The 23,913-nt window shown below is 38.3% G+C and overlaps 1 protein-coding gene across 1 annotated transcript in view; it reads left to right on the top strand.

Moving 5' to 3' along the window:
- The window catches only part of TMEFF2 (transmembrane protein with EGF like and two follistatin like domains 2), a 221,634-nt gene that overhangs the window by 114,178 nt on the left and 83,543 nt on the right, over positions 1-23,913 (top strand). Inside the window, exon 5 of the mRNA XM_072813549.1 lies at positions 15,064-15,160. Within this exon, the coding sequence (XP_072669650.1) occupies positions 15,064-15,160 (97 nt within the window). The remainder of the gene's footprint in view (positions 1-15,063; positions 15,161-23,913) is intronic.

Raw genomic sequence — 23,913 nt, forward strand, 5'->3', positions numbered from 1 at the left:
ATAAGAACGGTGCTTGAGATGCACAAAGGGAAAGCAGTTGAGTATAGAGACAAAATTAGTTGCTACATGTCAATATTTCACAAGACTTTAAGTATTTCGTTTAATTAACATTTTCTTTGAATCAAACTCCATATTTTTCAGGGAAAGAAACTTCTATTCATTTTATCTGATCTAAAAATACGAATATGCATGAAGAAATCCAAGCAGCATTGGGGAAAATGAAAGCAACAGTACAGAATGTTTTGTGGGTATGAAATTGGGCAGGAAGCAGAATGCATTTTGAGATAGGGAAAAAAATGTTTTCCATTTGGGGATACCCCGAATCAGCTGCAATCTGACCTTTACGTCAAAGGGTTTTAAGGCATTAGAAGCATGCATGTAAGCATAGCTTTTAAAATGCCAGTAATTAGTAGGAAATATTTCCTATATGCCTGGTGAAAATAAAATGGGGCCTGTTTAAGGGTATAGGAACTTAGTATATCCTTGCCCCCCCCCTTTTTTGTAACTATTAGCTCTAGTGAAAGAGTGAGGCTAAGTTGTCTTAAGTGTTTCAATAATTTTTTGTATATTCTCCCCAGTGACAGCATAATAACCCCCCAAACCTTATTTACTTCCCTACCTTCCCATATAAAGCTAGGAAGCGGCCATATATTTCTGTCTTCATACTTTCATCTTCAAACCATCATCAAGGAAAGCTGGCATAATCACTCAATAAACTGTTGCTTCTTCGGAACTCGTGCTTTTTGCCGATACCACCCTTTCCCATACTTTAGGAATGAGCTGCTGAACCCCACATCACTGCCATTGTCCTCAATGAATCAGTGCTTGGCTCACTTTCGTATAGTCTGTTCCAGGGTAACTGGGAGTTGGTGAAACCAACACAATGGAACAGATTGCACTCGTGTTTCTTCGCCTCATCTTCTGACACGTTCAAGTTATGCTGGCTTATGCAAGGGTATGCAGTAGAAACAAACATCTCCTAGAACTTACTGGCTTAAAAGAACCAAGGTTTATTTTTTTATTCTCAATACGTGTTTACTACAGGTTAACTGGGTGAGGTGCTGGGAGAGGACTCTGCCCATGGCAGCCACTCAAGGACCTGACAGATGGAGCAGCTCTCTTGAATGTTGATTTCATGCTTGCACCTAACCCATCAGTAGATCTTTTCCACTCTCTCTCCAAATTCTGTGCCACATCTATCAGTTTTTTGCTGTCCTTGTGCCATGGCCTCCTCATTGGGCCTCCATTCCTGCCCTTCTCGGTGCTCTTCAATGGTAGATAAGATCCTCAACCAGCAGTCACTGCCACTCAACAAGTCATTAGCCAGAACTGGTTCCAGGGCCTACTAACACCTGAGGAAAGGTCATCTTGCCCTGTACCAAACATTTTTTGGACAACATGTAACTACCACAGAGTCTGTCTTCTATTTCTTCTCAATATTGGCCCCATAGTTCCTCAGACTGCTCAACTCCCTTTGAGCTGACTGGAAATATGGTCACACCTTGTCATTGCCTGGGACTGCTACAACACAAAGGCCTCAAATTCTGGACTTCTGCCCCCCTCTGACCACTGCTTCTTATCATCTCCCAAGTCCTGTGCTAAAAATAGACATAAAAGCAAATAAGGTATATGATTTGACCTTGAAAAACTCCCAGGACTACTGGGAGAATCAGGAAAGTAACTCTACTTCCACAATGTGATAAGGACAAAGAAGGTGTTGGGAGCACAAACCAAGAGCTTGGGGTAAAGAACACAGCCTGGGGGTAAAGAACAAGGGAGGAGAGTGAGGGCATCTTCCCTGAACAGTGTGGCGCTACAGCTGAGTCTTCCAAGTTCGAATCAGAATCACCCATTAGACAGTGGAAACTGCGTGTGTAAATCCCAGCCAGTTGGCAGGTACAGCTATAGCATGAGGAGCGAGCCAGGAACTTAGAGATGAAGCTGGAGTGATAGGCTGGTGGTAATTCATAAAAGACTTTAAATATAGTGGTAAGGACTGGGTTTTTATCCTAAAGGTAAAGGAAACCTTTAAACTAAGCAGAGTTGTAACATAATCAAGATTTATATTTTTAAGGGCACCCGAGTGGTTCTGTGGTTGAGCATCTCCCTTTGGCTCAGGTCATGACCCTGGGGTGCTGGGATCAAGTCCCTCATCGGGATCCCTGCAGGAGCCTGCTTCTGCCACTGCCTATGTCTCTGCCTCTCTCTGTGTCTCTCATGAATAAATAAATAAAATCCTAAAAAGAAAAAAGATTCATATTTTTAAATATAATATGTATCATTGAGGTTTGCTTATTGACCAGTATTTCATAGTCATTAGAAATGCTTCATTGAAAAAAAAAAAAAAAAAGTTTCATTGACTTCTAAACTGAAACTACAATCTTAAATGAATAATAGTAAAGCTCTGCAAAAATATGGCTTAAAAACAGAATTTTGTTATTAATTCCACCTCAGTGTAACTCTTGATATTATAATACAAATGGGTTGCCCTTCTAACATGTTTCCTTCTTGGGTCTATTATATTTACCAATGTGTTTTTATTTATTCACAAAGTAAAATCATATTTTTATACCTGATAATTTTAGCATACATGTTTTTTTTTATTTTTTATTGGTGTTCAATTTACTAACATACAGAATAACCCCCAGTGCCCGTCACCCATTCACTCCCACCCCCCGCCCTCCTCCCCTTCCACCACCCCTAGTTCGTTTCCCAGAGTTAGGAGTCTTTATGTTCTGTCTCCCTTTCTGATATTTCCCTCACATTTCTTCTCCCTTCCCTTATATTCCCTTTCACTATTATTTATATTCCCCAAATGAATGAGAACATATAATGTTTGTCCTTCACCGACTGACTGACTTCACTCAGCAGCATACATGTTTTTGATACTATAATTATGAAAACAAAACTTAAACAAAAGTAATAAGCTGCAGTCCTTATTAAACCTAAATCTTCATGGTTTAGGCAAACAGCAAATTTTCCTAAAACAAGATATTTTCCCCAAATCTGCAAAAACAAGGAAACTAATTTAGTTTCAATTATCTTACAATACAGGTGTAAGGTGTTCAAAAATAAAAAAGTTCGTGAATCTTGATGAAACTATAAATGAAAGTAGTCTGAGTTTAAAAACCTGGAGTTGAGAAAATTGGTCTCATTATGAAATCCTGAATAGAATATTGTTAATTTTAAAATTTTTATCGTTTTCCATTTATCTCTGGATATCTCTGGCAATCTAATGGCAGTAAAATTTCCTCTAAATTCCGTGCAATTTTTTTAAGAAGTCTAGTTGTCCTTTCCACATTTATTCATTCTTTCCACTTGGCAGATTCAGACTGAGCTAATGGTTCCGTAAGTAGACATATTGATTGGTTTGAAGTCAATTTCTAACCTATTCCAGCATTTAGCTTTCTTAGACCATTTTGTGGGTTTTATTTTGTTTTGTGTTTTTTTTTCCATTTTGTTGAAGACGTTCATGTCTTCTTTCACACCTCAAATTGGATGATTCTGACCTTTTTAACCTTAAACTTTTGAGGATATATTTTTTTTTCTCGTTTTCATTTGTTTATGTTGACTTGAAATAAAATAAAATATGTGAAAGTACTTTTGCTGGGAGGGAGTGAAACAGGATAGTGAGGCCTGCCTTACCTGGCTGCTACCAGGGGCTGATTCCAAAATAGAGCATCACAAGAGAGGTTTTCAAGATGACTAGGGAGTCAGCAGTAAGCTACAGATTTGAAATGAGAACTTGAAAGACAGCTGTCAACTGGATAAAGAAATCTCAAGAGTAACCAGACTCCACCAACTAGAGCCCATAGGAAGAAGGGAAATTGTAGAAACGGAACAAGGACTCTCAGTATAGAACAAATGAGTGTGCTGGAAGACGTGTTGCTAGATCCAGTTCAAGACCGACCTAATCACAAGCTAATCACAAACACTGAATTCCAGCCTGACATTTTCCTATTATTTTAGTGTTTGTGATTCCCAAAATTAAAGGCTGGACCTTCGATGGCAAAACTAGGCTGGAAAATATTATGGGCAATTCAGAAAAATTATTGCTTTATTGCTTTAACTACCAACTTTATGAAATGCTGTGACCTCTTAGAACTGGCTCTATTATTACTGCTGCTCTTTTATTTCACTGGCCTATTTATATCAATATGCTATATATTTAAACAAGTCTTGATCTTTATAAATTTCATTTTTAAGTCTCATTTGGACTTGGAAGTCAGAACCAGATGGAATATGTTTTTCAGGCTTTCAGTGAAAACTAAGGCCCATCGTAGATTAGGTGGGGAAAAATAGATAAAGCCCTATTGAAGTCTTATGTTCATCAATATAAAAAAGAAAGAAAATATCACTTTAGTGCTTTCTTTGTTCTAAGATCTCTGTTTCTAAGGACAGAAAGCCCTGGAGCTCTGGTATTTTCTGAGCATATCTTTCAGGGACTTCCCTTCCACTTGTCACCTGCACTTTCCTGCATCCTTTTTACTCCTTAATAGAAGAAACTGAATGAGGATGTTTTGGTGCAAGACTTCCTCTCTGATTTTCTCAATATTCTTATTTCTCTATTTTGCTATTTGTTTGAGATTCTTCTTTCCCCGCTCCCACAAAGACTCCTACTTCGACATCAGTCCAGGTCCACTTACAACGGCCAGAACTTCGTGTTGGTGATGTTAGGCCTTAAATATCCTTCAAAGAACCTAATGACCTTTTCACCTGTAACACTTTCTTAATGTCAACCCCTTAGGGTGGCAGAGCAAGTTAGAGGGTGAAAAATGCTTTCACACACCCTCCCATTTCATCTTCACCCTGACCTGTAAACTCAACAGGGCAGGCTTCTCGTTTAACAAATAAGCAACCTGGGGATCCAGGCAAACCAAATCCAGCTGTCTCAGCCCTAGGCCTGGATTCCGTATACCATGCAACTGCCTTTAGGTTCCTTCAAGTCATTTTCAGTGTTGTTAAATGGTATAATCAGATTTGCATTTCAAAAAGATACGTGGGAGATCTATTTAAGAGAGGCAAGTTTGCAAGTACGGAGGTCCTGTAGTTAGAAGTCTCAGCGTGGCATGATGTGGATCTCAACTAGCTCAGTGGTGATGCAAAGAGAAAATATTTGGGGAGTAGACATGGCATGTAAAACGCTACCAAACTGTGAAGCCCCTTTACCAAAACAAGTATTAGTTAGGTTAGAGTTAACCCTTTTGCCCAGTTAACCTTTATCTGATGATGCAAAGGAAACTTTCAACATCACAAAATGCCTTTAAGTTATCAATACCAAATGTCATGTACTAAAGACATACAGAAGTGAAAGTTAATAAAGATATATCTTTATTCATCAGAGATTTGCCAATTGGAAGAATTGAGCACAGAATTGGAAAGCAACAAATTAGTATAAGAAAGACTTAAAAAGCCTTCGGTCTTCATTTGCATTCACTCTCCTACAGTATTTCACCTTCTCTCCTTTCTTCCTTTTTTTAAATTTAAAGATTATTTATTTATTCATGAGAGAGACAGAGAGGCAGAGACACAGGCAGAGGGCGAAGCAGGCTCCACGCAGGGAGCCCGACATGGGACTTGATCCCAGGACCCCCAAGGACAGAGGCTCAACCACTGAGCCACCCCGGGGCCCCCACCTTTTCTCCTTTCTTAACACGTCCTGTCAACCGCTGGCCTTTCTTTTAAGTAAAGACACAGTGGAGGCTATGAAGACAACCAGAGGAGATCTGCTTCATCTTTCCCTTTCCAGGGTCCCCTCGTCCGTACATCTGCACCCACATACTCTGCTATCCCTCCTGGAGGGGAAGACGTGTCCCCACCTCTGAGACCAACCACTACACCTGCATGAAAATCCATCCCTTCTCAGGACCGTTGTCTGATTGTCCTCCTTCTCTCACACATACACTTGCTCCTCTCCATCCGTCATTCCTGTCAGCACACGGTGATGCCTCGACTACAGAAAAATCCCTTTCTTGACTCTACATCCTTATCCCACAGATGCCCCGCTCTGTGTTGCCTCGTCAGCAGCTCTGTACAAGACTGTCCCCCGCGTTTGCAGTTTCCACTCACCACCTAATCTGTTCTCAGTCTCCTCTCATGGGATTTAGTATTCACCATGCTCCACAGTAGCTCATTTAGCCCAAGCCAGTGTTTCTAATTTATAGGTGAAAAATAAATTTCTCATCTTTTAGGCATTTAATAAGAAACAAATTTAAATTATTCATGTGAATTTGCATAAAATAATTAAAATTAAATATATTGAGAAGAATAAAAGTATTTTTGTTTATAACTATGGGATGATTGATCTGATAGAGTTTCCTGAAGTCTGGCATAGTAACTTGCCCCTATCAGTTCTGGCATGCATGATATCAAACTAAATAAGCATTTTTCCTTTTCATTTTTCTTCTTTTCTTCCTCTTATCCTCCCTTCTCTCATCTCTTCTTTCCTTATTGTATTTCTCTGTTGCTTCTTTTTCCTAATCAACCAAGTATCTTTGGTTCTAGGTCAGGAGGGACTGAATAAAATCAGTCAGATTTCAATGATGGCCATAGAATTGTGCCTCAACATAGTAGCATCATATTAATCTCTTAAATTATTTTTTAGTTGTGCAGCACATAAATTACGTGTGATTTCTAAAGAAGCTTTGTCAAGCTTTGGCAAACTAGTTTAATTATGAAAAATTAAATTTTCTGTAATGATCTCTTCTCTGGAGTGCTTAATGTAAGATTACATTTACTCAGTCATGAACTTGGTTCTTAGATTTTCATGTGTTTTTTAGAATTTTAAATCATTATGTGTAACTATAATTTCAGCCTTCCTTTAGTTTTTGGCATCTAAATCACTTAAAAATTCAAAATTATCAGTAGAATTGTACATCTTTTAATTAAAATGAAGCAGAAATAATGGATTTCCTCCCTAAAATCTGAACACATCTTACTGCATTGTGGCACTGATACATATACACAATCTGTGTTAGTTTTATAAACAGCAGACCAAAATGCTACTTCTTTTGCTCTAGCATTTCCATAATATGATGTAATGGTGTAATTATTATTCATATAACAAATATCCTCACATTATAATATGAATAAAAGGAAAATATTTCTTATTCTTATTTTTCTTTAAAATCCTACTGAGGTTTCTAGGGAAATATTGGAAAGTGTAAAAGAGAACATGACTATGGCTCAAAAAACCACAGCTTGGAACTGTCTGAGTCTCTAGGAACTGTTAGCAACTCCCATCATTTAAATTCAACTTATATGTGGGAAAGGCACATGAGCGGTAAACTGGCATATAAAAGGCAAAATAGACAAGTTGTACCAATCAAAGTACATGGAGAGTTTTGATTTAAAATTTCTTTCTACTAAGGGAAATGTTTCCTTCATTGGAAAATAAAGTTCAGCCTTTTGGTGATAATGAAATAGTAAGCTATGCAAATTACTCAGAATGAAAACAATGTTGTTTATATTTGAAAAAAATTACTGTTTATAATTTGATGATTGGGGTGCCTGGGTGGCTCAGTCAGTTAAGCATCTGCCTTCAGCTCAGGTCATGATCCCAGGGTCCTGGGATGGAGCCCCACAAGAAGCCTGCTGCAGGGAGGCTGCTGCTCCCTCTCCCTCTGCCTGCCACTCCCCTTCCTTGTGCTCCTTCTCTCTCTGTCAAATAAATAAATAAAATCTTTATAATTTGGTGATCAAAGTAATTTTAGTTACAATAAATATATTGAATGTTATCACTGATAAGTCTTTTCGTATGTAAACAAAGTGGAAAAAAATTAAGTCTGCCAAGAATTACTTTGTCATTCTACCCATTTAGAAAAGAAAGAACAAAAGAAAAGAAAGAACACTGAATACTAGATTGATACTAGCTATAAAATAGAAAAAAAAATGCATTCAAGATTTTGAAACAAAATCAGATTAAGTTCTACATAAAATTTGTGTATTATTTTTCAATTTTAGAATAATTTAAGTTTAGAACCAGTATATATATGGGTCATATTTAAGCTTAGAAGTTTCCTTCTTTTTGTCGATACAATCTGGTGTTTTAGGGACTGCCTATTTTATTTCAGATTTGATGCATGTGGAGGTTTCTATTCATACATGTTTATATTATATTTAATGTTTATGCTACGCTTAACTTAAATGAGTCACTTTATATATCTGTCAAAGAAATACACTAGAGAGCTACATGGTGAGAACATGGGAATCATGCATAGACTGGGATGGGTACTGCTATGTTGTGGAAAAAATGAAAAAAAGAAACCTGCCTTAACAATTGCAGAATATATGCTAGTATAGAAAATAAATAGTAAAAAGTTTGAAGGCAGATTTGGGGAGAATTAAAAGTAGATCTAGGGTTGTGTACGTAAGTAATACAACCAAAATCTGAGATGTAGAAAATTGTGTGAAAAAAATTTTCCTTAGAATTTATTAATAGCATTATTGACATCTTAGTAGTCATCTTTCCGTAAGTAAAGCTATGGTTACAAATGACTTGAAAATCTCAGAGGCTTATAGCATCAGTGGCATAATTCTTGTTCTCATGTCTTACTCTCAACTGTGGTTCTGCTCAGAATATCATTTCATTCTGGGCTTGGTTAAAGGAACCACTTCTATTCTGAAATATGAATTTTTTCTCATGCAAAGGGAAAGAGCAAGAAAGTAGAAATCCACATGATGACTTTTATATAGCTTCTCATTTCCATTCACATTTCAATGGCAAAAGCAAGTCACAAGACCAACAATGATATTATGGAACTCAATGAAAACATGGCTATGGAAAGGAATATATGGTCCTTTTCTTGAACAGGGTAGAAAAATAATGGGAAAAAATTAAACAGTCTATGATAAGTTTCATAACCCAATACTATCTTCCATGGAGAATGTGAGACTATAAGTAAGTTTGAAAAGTTAGGGCAAATGCATGTCAGAGGTCAGTCATTTAACAATGACAGGCATGAGTCTTTATTAGTACTGAAATCTCTGGCTTTTGCCATAGAAATTAACCAAACCGAGTAGGACAGCAGTGTAAAGTCAAACTAATTTTAAAAAGGAATGTGAATTTGGCAGCATAGGTAGAAGCATGATATATGACAATAAAAATGTAAAATATGACCAGTAATAGTCAAAAATATATTATCATAAAGTTCCTAAACTGTTCATGAAGCAATAAAGATGGATATTGTCATTCTTAAAGCAACCACCAAAATAATAACATAAAAAGTATAACCAAAAAAATAAGAGAAATAAAATCAAATGAATTAAATAGAATATTTGACTCACCAAAGCAAAACAAAACAGAAAGAAAAGAGAGGAACCCAAAAAGATTGGCCAAATATGAATCAAGCACCAAGATGGTAGACTTACAACCAAACATATCACTAATTGCATTAAAGTGAATGGACTAAATGCCCTGATTAAATGCAGACGTATTCAGGTTGGATTAAAAAAAAAAAAAAAAAAAAAAAGATCAAGATCCATCTCTATATTGTTTTCAAGAAATGCTCTTTAAACATGTTAACACGTTGGGTGTAAGTGGATAGAAACAATAAGCAAATAAAAAGCTGGTGTGGCTAAAGATCTGAACAAAGTTGACTTCAAGATGAATAGTGTTACCAGAGATTAAAAGGGGCATTTCATAATGATAAAAGGGTCACTTCTTTAAGAAGACACTAGACTATTAAATGTTTATACATCTAATATCAAAGCTTCTAAATACAGGACAAAACAAAAGAACAAAAGCAAAAGAGAACTGGAAACAATTTTACAGTCATTGAGAGAGATTTTAACACTCCTTTCTCCGGAGAAGATAGAACAATGAAACAAAAGCTCAGTATAGTGATGGATGATGTGCACAATACTAACCATCAACTTAAATTCATTAACATTTATAGAAACTCACTCCTCAAAAGAGGTTACAACTTCAAAGATGCATATGAAATATTCAAAAAGATAGACCAGGTTCTGAGCCATAAAACAATCCTCAATAAATTTCAAAGGATTTAAATTAAACAGAATATGTTCTTCATCCATGATAGAGTTACTAAACAGAAATAAAAGTAATATAACTTGGAAAACCCTCAAATAGTTGGAAGTTAAAAACCTACTTACTAAACTATCAATGGATAGTTGGATCAGAGAAACAAAAATCAATGGATCAGAGAAACAAAACCTCAAAGGGTATTATAATGTGTATTTTGAACATGAACACATGGAAACACAATTTATCCATATTTGTGGGTTGCAGCTAAACTGGTCTTTAGAAGAAAGTTTTTAGATTTAAATGACTGTCTTAGAAATGAGAAAGGCATAAAATCAAGCTTTCATTTTAAGAAACTAGAAAAATAATAAATTAAACTTTAGGCATATGGCACAAAGGAAATTATAAAAATCAATAATCAATCAGAAATCAATAAAATAGAACATTTAAACAGCCTTAAATAAAGAAATCAAATCATACTATCATACTCAAACTCTCTCATAAAATAAAGGAAATAGGCACACTTCCAGCTCATATCATGAGACAATTTTAAGTCTTGATACTAAGACCAAACAAAAACAATATAAGGAAAATTACAGCCAGTCTATCTTATGAACATAGATTTTTAAAAATTGAACAAAATATTGTCAAATGCAATTCAGCGTTACATAAAAGGATTATATGCCATGATTAAGTTTGACTTATCCCAAGAATGAGAGGTTGACTTAACAAAGGAAAATCAATCAACATATTTCACTACATTCATAGGTCAAGGGAGAAAAATCATGTTCATAGGGGAAAAACAGACAGAACCTCAACTTCTACTTCACATAACCTGACAGCTTTCACATCTGACAGAAATTGATACCCAACATATATTAAAAATTCCTACAACTCGAGAATAAAAAGAGAAACAAGTATAATTTTTACCTTGAAAAACCCAGTTATACCACTGCTAGGTATTTGTCCAAGAGATATAAAAGCTAATATGCACAAAAAGTATCCTACAAGAATGTTTATGGATGCTTTATTAATAAATACACAGTTATTATTTCTGGCTAATAACTAAAAACAATCATGTCTTTCAACAAGAAAATGAATAAATAGGCTGTTACATATTCATTCCTTTGACTATCAAGCAGTTAAGAGAAATAAACTACTGATACGCACAACCACTTGAGTTCATCTCAAAAACCATTGGGCACAATAACTCAACATTGTGGGATTCCATTGATGTGATTTCTAAAATAATGAAAACAAATCAGTGGTGACAAAAAATAAGACCATGGCTGGGACGGAGCACAGAGGAGCCCTCTGGGAGGTAGACTTGTTCCTTGTCCTGAAATGCATTCTTCCAAATTGAAAAATAGACTTAAGATCTGAGCATTTCAAATATAAATTCTACTGCAATTTTTAGCAAAGTAAGTGGCGTTGAATAGCTGTACATTATATTTCACTGTGTTTTCACAAACAACCTAACACAGGTTAGGATGTTCTAAGAGACCCCGGAGCCACTCTGGTGGGTCAGGGAGAGAACAGGGCACACTTTCTTCATGTTGGCACGTCCAGTCTGAACACCCAGATGGGTCCAGAATAAGGTGGAAGTAAAAGAACTTCGGTGACCTCCCGATGAAACCGATGGGGCAAAGAGCATTGAGAGGGAAGTAATTTGATTATCTCTTAGAATCTCCCAATGCAGAATCCTAAAGGATTAAATCCGTCCTAACCATCGGGCAGCACAGTTGATAAAACAGGCTTTCAGGAGCTCTCCGTCCTTCACCCGTCACATTTCCCTCAGTCACCTGCTGAGATCTAAGTTTCTATACGATAAAGGGAAATAATGATTTTACTTCTCCAAAATGAAAGGATTCAAATGCAAACACGTAGCGGAAATACTACTTTAGGATAAATGAATTTTATTCCCGAATAATCAGTGGGTGAACACAAGTGATTAAGAAGTGACCCTTCTCATTTCTGGTAATATAGAAAGAACGAGAAGAAAACACAGTCCGATTATCAATACGCACTTACCGAGCAACTTCCGTGGGCTACATCAGTGGTTTTCAAGCTTTTATGACTGTGACCTTTAGTAAGAAATGGAATTTATGTCGCAGCTCTGTGTGGATGGACATACGGGTAGCTAAAGCGGTGTCATGAAATAAGGCCTGTACTTGCTAAAGGAGGTGCACTCGGCGTTTTCTGTTCTAGTATATTGTTTCGTGTCTACAGAAACTCTGGTGAGGGACCCACTAACTCTGCTTCTCGACCCACTAATAAGTGGCCACTTGTGGTTTGCAGACCGCGGTCGCTCCTTGCTCCCCCGATCGTGGTCTGCGGACCTGCTGCTCCTGGAGCGGCGTGACCTAGGGCACCCCTGACCCCAACTGGATCAGAATCTGCCTCCTGATCACACGCCCGGGTGCTCGGCGCCTGGAAGCCGTCCCCGGGCCTGCACAGAGATGCCGGGGGCCGCCGGGGCCTTCCAGGGCTCCTTAGGGCGGAGAGGGGCTCCTTAGGTCTTACACAGGGATGGTCCCTTTTTTAAGAATATACATATCCAAGCATCAAAGTTACAAATTCAGTATCTCCGAGGATATCCCAGAGCAGTTATACCAAAAAAAGAAAAAAAAAAACTATAAATAAATGAACAAACAAAATTTACCAGAGTTACTGAGCCCCATTAAGAACCACTAGTCAACTTGGTGAGATGAAAATGGCCTGATTTGTTTATCTCGAAGGTGCAAGCCTGGAATCGGGGGGTGGCTCAGTGGGTTAAGTGTCTGCCTTCAGCTTGGGTCCTGCTCCCAGTCCTCGAGCCCCACTGAGCGGGGAGCCTGCTGCTCTCCTCACCCGCTCCGCCTGCCGCTCCCCCTGCTGTGCTCGCTCCCTCTCTCTCTGTCTGGCAAATTAATAACATCTTTAAACAAAAACAAACAAAGAAGGGGCAAGCCTGTGCTTCAGGTTCATGGAAGGACTTGATTTTGGTTTTCATCGTGGATGACTTCCCAGGATGTGTACTGATGGAGGCCCTGCTGCTGCTGCTACTTCTGAATTTGCCGCTTTTCCCCCTTATGGGAGAATTTGCAAACATCTTCATTCTGCCAATAACTGTCCATCTACAGAAATGTACTGTGACTTCCCGTGGAAATGGATTAGTTGTGCTGGGGGAGCACAACCCCCCCTCCAGGTTGCTTCCAGCAGGTCCCTGACCGAGGATCTCCTGCAGGAGAGCAGGGAGCGGCCTTTAAGGGACTAGGGGGGCTCATTAAGGACCTTGGCCAGGCGTAGGTCGTACTTCCTGAGTGGTGGCCAGTTTTAGTCTGGAAGCTGCTAATCTTGCTCACACTAAAAGGCTCTCCCCCATTAGCAGCTTCTGTGTTGCATTAATAATAAGAAAGTAATAAAGAGGCCGCAGCTGCTCCGTGTCCCCCGAGGAGAGGCCGAGCTTCCTTCTCGTCCCCGTGGCCCACTCTAACCGTCCTGCCTGTGTTAAAGTCATAAAGTGCGTAAGAAGTGTGGTCTGTTCTTTCAAAGGCTGAAACGCCTTCTTCGTTCTGGGGAGGTGCGCCTTTTTCTGAAGACTTCCAAATCTAAAACTAGACCATCTATACTTCTGCAATTGAGGTTGATCTGTTTAAATCGTGACTTTTTTGAAATGGAAGTGCAAACCATCAAGAACAGGGAGAAAAGAATTGCTTCAGAAAAACTATTTCTATCTTTCCTGGAAAAACTATAAAACAGAGAACTCTCCTAGATGTCTTTCTGCCGTGTGTGTGTGTGTGTGTGTGTGTGTGTGTGTGAATCAAATTGCTTGTCTGCAAAGCAGTAAAATAAAGAAAACCAAAGAGTAAGGCCTCTGCTTTTGTAGGTAATAATAGACAAAGAAGCAATGAGGGAAATATCATATTAAGACAAAGTAAGTAGGACTGGATTTGTTAGTTTCAGGGCACATATTAATGCATGTGTCCTTATTAAAGATGTTTTTAGGGTTCATAAAGATTGGAGCCAATGTCATATTTAATTGCTTATGTTCTCTTTCTATTGAAAATACCTAACCTTTGGCAGAAGTACACTTTTTAAAGATCCTCTTGATTTAAACATCTGTTTTTAAGTATATGATCTGTCCACAGAATAAAATTATCTATATAGTAGTTAGGTTGCTGCAATTTTTCATCTATAACCAAAACTGTTTTTACTTTCAACTGCATATTTCTTAGTTGGGTAAATAGTCATCTATCCTCTCAAAAGTGGTGCTCAGATTTTCATTCCTTGGGGTGAAAATACTTGAGTTCAACTTACACTATTACGTGCTGATTTTGAAAAGTTAATTTTATAATCAAGTTATACATTGCTTATTTCCATACTTGTAATTTACGGGAGAAAAAAAGGCCAATATCCATAATCATCATCAGTGAGAAAGCGTATTTTTAAAATAAAATATACATTCACAACTGTCCTAGAGGATATCACTATGTTAGGCTCTGTGCAATATTTATATAAAATTCAAGAAATTATAAACCAACTGAAAGCTGTTTTCTAAAAACTTAACATCAATATATTTTCCTTTTAAGTACTAAACACCTTGAGGAAAAACAAAGAAGACATATCTGACAAGTCAGGACTGCCCATCTAAATTTCTTTTAATTAAAAAAAAAAAAAAGCTTTTGAATGAAAAAAATCTATAACTTAGGAAAGAGAAAATGCTAAATATTGTTTATAAAGTAAGCACTAGATGTGTCCTCTAGGCAAGTAACAGTCTAAATCCCTTTTAATTAATAACCCTTTCATATGGTCTATTTATTAACCAAGCTTTTTTGATAAATCCAGTAAACCCTCTTGTTCGTTGTTTCATTCCGCTTGTAAAAAGCTGAAGTGTTTACTACATCCTAATGGGCGGCATATTATTGCCAGTGTTTTCCTTAAATTGAGGGAAGAGAGGAGGTGAATGAGACGTTCTTTGAGGACCCAAAAGCAAACAGGTCTGTCAGAAAAGAGGCAGCTTTGGTCCAGAATAGTCTTAGAGTGCTGGTATTGAGCATACTTACCTGAATGCTTCTGGTTTACTTTCTTCCTTATTCCAGTTCATGAAGGCTCAGGAGAAACCAATCAGAAGGAGACTTCAACCTGTGACATTTGCCAATTTGGTGCAGAATGTGATGAAGATGCCGAGGATGTCTGGTAACGTGTTCTTCTTATTCTTTAAACAAACGGTATAGCAAGAACTAACTTCTTTTTACTCCACCAACCATCTCTTAAAAGACGTTTTCAGCATTTTGTCTTATCCAGTTCCTAAGGGGGGAAAAGGAGGGCCATAATAACAGTAAGGAATTTCTGAAGCTGAATTAAGAGCTGGACTAACCATGCAAGTGCTAAGAGCATTACTTGATGAGATACATTTAAGATACCACTTAGACCCCCAAATACTGTCGACGTTAAGCGATGGAAACATCATACGCATCAGAGATCTCTCAACAACCATGCTCAATAAACAATGGATGGTTGCTATCTGCTTTCTAAGATGGTGACTCTGGGTCCCTGCAGAGGATTTATTTAAGAGTGTATGCTGATGCACACCCAGAGCTGATTTGGGAAGGTGGTAAAGGAAGGAATGACTTCTGGGCTTATTTCTAGGATCAGCTTCTTCCTTCATCTGAGCCATACTCAGCGTCTGTAAAGGTATTCTGAACAAATAATGAATAACATTTATTATTGTGCATGAGTCCCAAAATGTTAGTGTTCTGGGCATCCCTGGGTATTGGTTCTGCCCTCATCATACCCAAAGGGAACAACCCAGAGTTCAGACTGAGGTCTTTGTGGCATGATGGTGGAAAGAGGCTGCATTCCCCTTCATTTACACACCTCACTTTACGCACGTATCTTTCAGGAAAACAGCCAAGTGCCCTTTGCTTTCTTCATTATGCAGACTATGTTTGTCTAGAGGAGAGGTTTTTTTTTAAGATTTATTTATTCATTTATTTATGATAGACAGAGAGAGAGAGAGAGAGAGAGACAGAGACACAGGCAGAGGGAGAAGCAGGCTCCATGCAGGGGGCCTGACCTGGGACTCGATCCCAGGACTCCAGGATCACTCCCTGGGCCAAAGGCAGGCTCTAAACCACTAAGCCACCCAGGGATCCCCGTCTAGAGTTAATGATCATTTTGATCAAGTTGACTAAGATTAAATCCTAAATGTTCTCCCCACAAAAAAAAAAAAAAAGAAAGAAATAGTAATTATGTGATGTGTTGGGATTGTTAGTTAGCACTATGGTGGTAATCCTATTGCGATATATAAGCACATTAAATCAACACGTTGTACACCTCAAATTCATACAGTTATGTGTCAATTATGTTTCAGTAGAGTTTGAGGGAGAAAAAAATAATTTTAATCAAACTTTTGTGAGTGGAGGGAACAATTCATCTAAGGGACAAGCAGAAAAAGCTGAAAGCAAGGTAATTTTGGCAAGAGTGAAACAGTCTGCACTTGAAACATTTTAGGGATTTTTAAGGATTCCAAGGGAGCAACTGGAGTTCTTAGGGTAAATTAATCAGGTGCTTGCAGGTAAAGATCATAGCCCTGTAAAATAGCCACCCTTTAACAAAGGCAGACATCAGTGGCATTTCTGTACCTGTCAAATATTTCTCACCAATGGGCAGCTAGCAGCCAGTTGAGAGTTTACATACTGGTTTAACCATCCTGAGGTAAATCCATATTTTCCTAAGAACATCTTGGGCATCTTAATGGCTAATGAACATATGGTTCCCAAACCCAGCTGATCATCAGAACCACTTTGGAAATTTTTTAAACACACTAATTTTTTAGTTCCACTCCAAAATCAATGGGTCAGAATTTCAGAGAAGTAGGGCTTAAATTTTTACTTATCTAAAACTCCCCAAATGGCCATGAAACACTGCTCTAAAATAATCGACTGACTCAAAGAATCATTTTGCTCCCTAAATGCTTTAGGCTCCATTTTATCATAGTCATTATATATTAAAACACATAGATAGGAAAGGTATCCTTTAAATATCCCACTTTTAATGTTTGCTGGTGACCACATCTGTGGTTAACAGTTTTGTTAATTATCTTGTGTCAATTATTTTACTTTTAAAAAATTCACATGGGTTCCTAATTCTTTCTTAAGAATTTCCATTGCCCTAGTCTCTCTTCAGTGATCATCCTTAAGTAACATAGTTCACTTTGCAAATGCAAAGATTTAAGAAATGAGATAAATAGTACCTAAAAACTGACTCTGGGTTTGGTCCATCTGTATACTTTTTCTTCTCGGTTACCATCAAAATAACCCTAGGGGTAGATTCCACCATTATTTCACTTTGCGAAGAAGAAACTGAGTTTTGAAGGGTTTGAGTGGCAGGGTCACAGTGAAGATCTGAGGTGAAGGTAACCACAAGGTGTTAACATTAGCAACTCAACCAAAGATGCAATTAAAATCATATTTCTTTCCCGCCATGCCTGGAATAATAAGAGAGCCAGATTGCGGGCAGCTTAGACGTAGTGATGCAAAACCTGCAGGGTTAGAGCTGGTGACAAGGGAGGTGCCTACAGCAGGCAGTGGGAAAATGTCCAGGTAGGCAGCATCACTCCAGGTATCCTAGCAAATGCTCAGATCTAAGGCGTGAGGGCAGGTGGAATGAGGAGATGGAGACGAGGCTGGCGGCATCGGAAAGATTCAACGGTAGGTCAGAAGTCCCAGTCTTCAGATAAAAAGAACCTCAGTTAAAAAGGGAACAGGACAAGGGCAAAGCAGAATGTCGGTTATCGGGGACCTGGTTATCAGGAAAACAGAGACAGATACGGGCAAGAGGCTGGATAGATACCCGCTTGCCGGAACCCGTGTAGAAAGCCAAGCCCTGGTTACGAGGGGCCGAGACAAGCGTCTAGATCTCAGAAATAAATTACAAGGTCAGAATGAAACCAGCAGCAAGGCTGACTGGATGCTGAATCAGTTGGCTTTTGGCTAGGACATCTTGTACGCCCCCGGCCTAGAGACAAGATTAGTTCCAAAATGCGGAATAAAGCTGAACCTCCAGATGGGGCTAAGTGGCTATAGCTGTGAAGATTAGAGGGATGCAGGGGGCAGGGAGCCAAGAAGATCATTATACTTCCCAGGCAAGAATGAAAAGTTGTTAGCATTTAAATAAAATGTACTTAAAATGTCCAATGTAAGCAAGAAGGGATGGTGCTGAAAATGGGAAGTGTATTGATTTTCATTTACATAAATACCTTTGTATGTTCACATATTGTATTTAGTTATGACCATGAAGGGCAGATTGGAACAGCTGAAGGACACAAGAATAAAGCAATAAATGAAATTAAGTAGGCGTGGAATGAAAGAGGCTATAAAGTCCGATAGGAAGCAGTTGGGGAGTGATCTGACTGTAGGACTGGTCAGCTGAAGCAGGGGAGCTTCCATGTGCTGTTGTTTTGGGATGAAACCATGACCAGGTCCTCTTGCAAACATAAAACATTGCATATGCTGGGTGGCAACAAAGAGTACAACTCAGTGTCTAGTTTTATTTTTTCCTTTGATTAAAGTACGATTTTATGTATACAGATTTCCTCAGTCCTGCATGATGATATAAAATACTATTACGTTATTACAGTATCTGCAATATGGAAACAAAGATAAAAAAATTAATGCCCGATCTTCCTTTCACCCTGGCTGAAGAAATTACTATTTTACGTTTCACCAGAAAAATTAAATCTAGTTATTCAAAACTGCTTAGGCACTTTCTGGATGAAGATAAATCATTTTTAGGATTAAAAAAGCCAGTTGATCAATTACGATCAATCGTAATCAGTTGATCTTTTCATAGACGAGTTTTTGAGTTGCACAAGTCACACTGGACTTGGAGAAGAAAGACAGGTGATTGGTAGGTGGTAGAGGGTTAAGGAAAATGAGGAAAAGGAGAAAAAAAAAATAATTAGAGGATGGCATTGGTAAACCATAGTCCTCAACACATTACATTTTAATGCTTTTGAAAGAACAGATGGTTTATAAGCTCATATAAACCCCTCACTTATATTCTCGGATTTCATTTCAAGGTTTTCCTCTCACCTTTTTCTTCTTATGGAGAACATCAAGGCTGTAGAAGTCAGAAGAGGGTCAGGTTTTCTCAGTAGCGGAGAAAAACCCTTGCCATAGAGGATTCTTCCGTTACAGTTATTGACCCTTAGGTCAGGGAAAGGGAAAGAATTAAGTTTCCAAAAGAGAGAATTAAAAGTCCGCGTGGGAAGTGGCTCACAACACAGATATATCCACTGTCATATGGAGGCATCCTTTATTTAGGATAGACCTCAAACAAATGGAACACCTGTGCAAAGAGATGTGCAAGCTTGTGTATAGGGAAGGGGTTAAGAGGGGAAGGAAAGAAGGGCTTAAAAGATTGTCTCTCTTTATATCTAGGCGGAAAAAAAAAGTCAAAACTAATATGTTTATACATCAAAGAGACTTTCAAATACATCCTGCCAAATATAATTTATAAAGAAAAAGAATGGCTTATAAATAAGTCAAACATAATAAAATTGACTCAATGCAAAGTAATGCCCCAACGGATAGCACTGGGAATACCAACTTATGATTTCGACAAATACTTCTGATACTTGGTTAGTTTTAGAAACAGCTTTGCACTCCCTTAATTATCTTACCTGATAAATTATTTCAGTAAGTCCAAAGTAGGTCATTGGTAACTTCTCTTTGCACTGGGAACTACTCCTAAGAAGTAATTAGCCTAGAACTTTCTGTTGGTCCTGTCAGTCAGAAGTAGTTCAGAGCCCCGGGGTTGATACTTGATTTAATATAAGAAAAAAGCAAGCTGATAGCTGGGTCTGATCATAGGAATGACTGGGTAAGAAACTGGCTGCATGCCTAACATTTCCAGGGTGTCAAGATAGATCAAGAAAGGGAGCACAGGTGTAAAGGCAGATGTGCCTTGTGACAAATGATATAAAGGGGCAATTTACATTACATGTATTTGCTTCATGTGTAGGCTTGATGGCTCCTAGTCCCATTTTAACTTTGCCTTCGTATCATTCCCTACATGCTACTCGGGCTCCATTAGCAGAATCATATTGGCTAAAATGCTATTAATTCCTCAGTAGTCATTCATTTTGTCCCTGAAAGCATTAATAATGTTTTACTGCATAACATCCTCGAGTTTTGACGGCAAGGGAAAGGAAGGAGAAAAGCAAAGGAGTTGCAGCAAAATGAGTTCAGAAAAACTGAATGAGCACCTATGTTTTTCTTTTTTTCGTTGACGCTCCATAACTGAGGCAGGGTGTGGGCTTCGGCATCCCTTTTGTGAGTGTCTCCTACAGAGACAGTTTAGTTTGAAGTCCTTAACATCTTGCTTCTTTGATCTGAGAAGGCTCCTTGTCCCTAGGAAGGCTGTGTGTTGCTGGCATCATTCCCACCCTTAATGCATTTTGGACTGCGGAGAATCATGAATATTTGAAGCAGGGCAATGGCCGTGGATGGTCGCCGGCACTAGATCTCACCATACATAGAAGCAAATTAGGCATTAGGTCCTGCTGACTTTAGTGCTTTGGGATTATGAGTTTGATAGGAAAATTAAGACACCTCTGAGGAGAATACAGAGAATGATTCCTTTTAAAACTACTACCAGTCAACAGTTGAACCAAAGGATCGTGTTGCATTTGGAAAGTTTCCAGTTGTTTTCCACTAAGTGAAAAGAAGATTGGTTAGGGTCGTATGTGGAATTTCTAAAGAGGAGGATGTCGATTAGTCACGACGTCCTAGTGATCCAAGAGCCCATTCATTCTCCCCCTCAGGATGCTTTTCCTTTTATGAGTTTTCTTTGCTCTCTTGCCCCAGAACTGGAAGTGTGCTGACCATAATTAGGACTGACTTCTAACAGGAGTTTACTCATGGAGAGAATAAAACACACACGCACGCACGTGCACACACACAACAATAAAAATAGGACTGTTCTTGAAAATCCAAGATTTCTGTTGATCGTAAATGTGACTTTATGATAAAACCTTCTTGATTTCAAGATTCCTGTGGTTGGGAGATTGACTCCTTCAAATTGCCTCTTCGCCACCACGAAGACAATGCACTCACCTCTGAAAGCTGCCATAACAGTTTCGGACTGTATAGAGGGGTGGGGAGTTTGCGGGTAAAGATAAACTTCTTTCCTCTTCCATGCCTCCAGTCGCCCAGAACATTTTTCCAGAGACTGAAATATGTAGCTGTTGATTTGAGGTCACACACATACTTCCATTTCCACAATTTCAAGGGAAAAATGCTAATATTTTTAGCTAATCTATAACCAAATGTAAAAGTTTGACTTTCTTTTATGGATTCTTCTACTTCTCTGAATCAAGAAAAAAAATGTGTATTTTTTTTTTATTCCACACAATGAAATAAAATTCAGAATGCAATTAGAATTCAGAATGCAATTTGAGTTAAATAGGACTAGTACTTGTTATGTGGTCTGGATAAAGGTCTGTGCCGACAAATACCTTATCTGTGACCCAGACTTCCTTCTACAGTAGCTGCCAGTAAACACACAAACCCGCAAGTGGAATGCGACCACACGAAGTGTCACTTGGAAAGTTAAATGCATAACCACTCAAGTGCACAAGAGGCAGTCTCAAAAAACAAACAGCAGGTAAACCACCAACCCACCCTCCAAAAATGGAGCATTATACTTTGTGAAAAGTAAAACTAAGAAAAAAAAATTGAAATTTGAAAACCATTCAAATTTGGGCTTTAAAACAAAGGCTTAGCTCAGGTCTTCTGTGATGCTGGGCTCCTTCAAAAAAGATTGGATTTTCACATCAGTTCCGAAGGCTTTTGAATTTTTCTCGGTAACTGTGCCACAACTGTGCGATCACACAGTGATTAATGAAACTTAATTAGGACATATCAGATAACAAACATAATCTGGGGTGGACCGCTCAGAAACGCAGAATAAAGTATTCTCAATTTACAGATGTTGTATATGTTTTTATGGTTTTTATTTAGCTCATGCGACATAAATCGTGTAACTTACATTTTATATAGAAATAATGAAATACCACGTGTAGGCAGAACAAAGGAAACAAGACTCCTAAGTACATAACCGTGTTTCTACCGCTAACTTAACTGTGTTGGTTGTTTCTCTTTTTACTTGCTTTTTGAGTCTTGTTTTGGACTGTACCCTGCTAACTGGCCTGTTGACTGACTTCTGGTGCTCACTCCCCAAACACTCAGCCTCAATTTCCTCTTGATTTTTTCTGAGTCTCAGTTTCCTGGATACTCTGAGTCAAAGATTCCTGTCCCTCAGAATCGGAGGACACCCGTCCCATGTTCCAGCATCCCAGTGTAATGCTCCAGTCTCAGAAATAAAAATATGAACCTCGTGGTTACTAAAATATCAGAAACTTCAGAAGTTGGTTTCCCATGTGACAGGCACCATTGCAATGTTTACATACATGGAGCTAATTAATCCTTTTAATATAAATCTCATGAAGTTAAACACACTAATAATTCCCATTTTATAAGAAAGGAAACTGAGGCATGGAATAGTTAAGCAAAGTGATTTGCCCAAAGCCAAACAATAAGTGGAAGTCTAGGATTTGAACCCCATCAGATTGACTCCAGAGACCACCACTCACTGTTTTCTCAGATATTTAATGATGTAAATTGTGTGTGTGTGTGTGTGTGTGTGTAGCATGTATACACATACATGCACTGAATTTCACATTTTTTCCCTTGAAATAGAGAAATAGAATATGAAAACAAAGCTGTGAGTGATGAAATCCACTACTAACAGGTCCACATTGCTTATGATGGCCTTAACGTATTTTCTTTCTCACTAGGTATATATACTTTATTTCCTTAGAAACTGTGTGGGTTTTGTTTCTTGTTGTTTTCTTTTTTATGGAAGCATCAAATCATCTGTGGAGATTATCCTTAGGACAATATGTGTGCCCAATTAGATGAGGTTATTAGGCATAAGGTGGCTAAGAACAGATACACCTTCACCAAAACCTGCTTATTTTGAGCGGATTTAACTTCCATTAGCTGATTTTGAAGTGACAGCAGCAACCCTATTTGCTGAGTTATGGACCAAAGTGAACACTATTTATACAATAACTACCAGTAGGTCGCAGATTTTTTTTTCTTTTTTCAGACCAGAGGCATGTGACACAGCTTTTAGATACTGGCCAATATAACACTGCTCCTTCCTCTGATGCTGGTGTCCCACTATCAGCGATATTTCAAAAGGCTATACAAGAGGCAGAGAGCACTGAGGAGTCTGAGGAGCAAGGACCCTGTTCAGTAAGCCACCTGCTAAGTAAGGTTGTCCCCAGTATCTCTGGGAATAGCTGATGGGCTCCATGCCCCTTTCCAAGTAGCAAAAGAGAGTTTGTTACAAATAATATTCTTGCACCCATTAAGACGTCATCCATCATCCCACCATTCCAAGATAACCACTGTAAAATTTGGAGGTATAGTCCCCTCAACGCCTGTGTTTCTGTATGTGTGCATACACGTGTCTATATAGGTTTTCAGTGAAAATCGAATCATACTGTATACATCCACAGAGCCTCTCTCTTAAAAATCTTACTTAACATTAAGGCTGAGTTTGGAGATTTTGGGGGAATGCTAAACAAATTTATGATGAATATATTTAGACTCGAACATAATTGCTATGGCCCATAGTCTGATTATCCTTTTAAAATTTGTACACTTCTCAAGACAAACGGATTTTGGAGCACTGTCCTAACATTTGTGACCTAAAAAATTTACCAAAGCCTAAATCCCTTCTAAGTCTACGTTAGACATTTTTCTTGGTTAACTCCAAGAGATTGGATGGTATGTATACTGAAAACATTTCATTGTATCCAGAGCACTCATAATAAATAGCTTTCTGAGTTATAAGCATTATTTACAGAGAAGCTG

The sequence above is a fragment of the Canis lupus genome, chromosome 36 (assembly GCF_048164855.1).
Source record: "Canis lupus baileyi chromosome 36, mCanLup2.hap1, whole genome shotgun sequence".
Lineage (NCBI taxonomy): Eukaryota > Metazoa > Chordata > Mammalia > Carnivora > Canidae > Canis > Canis lupus.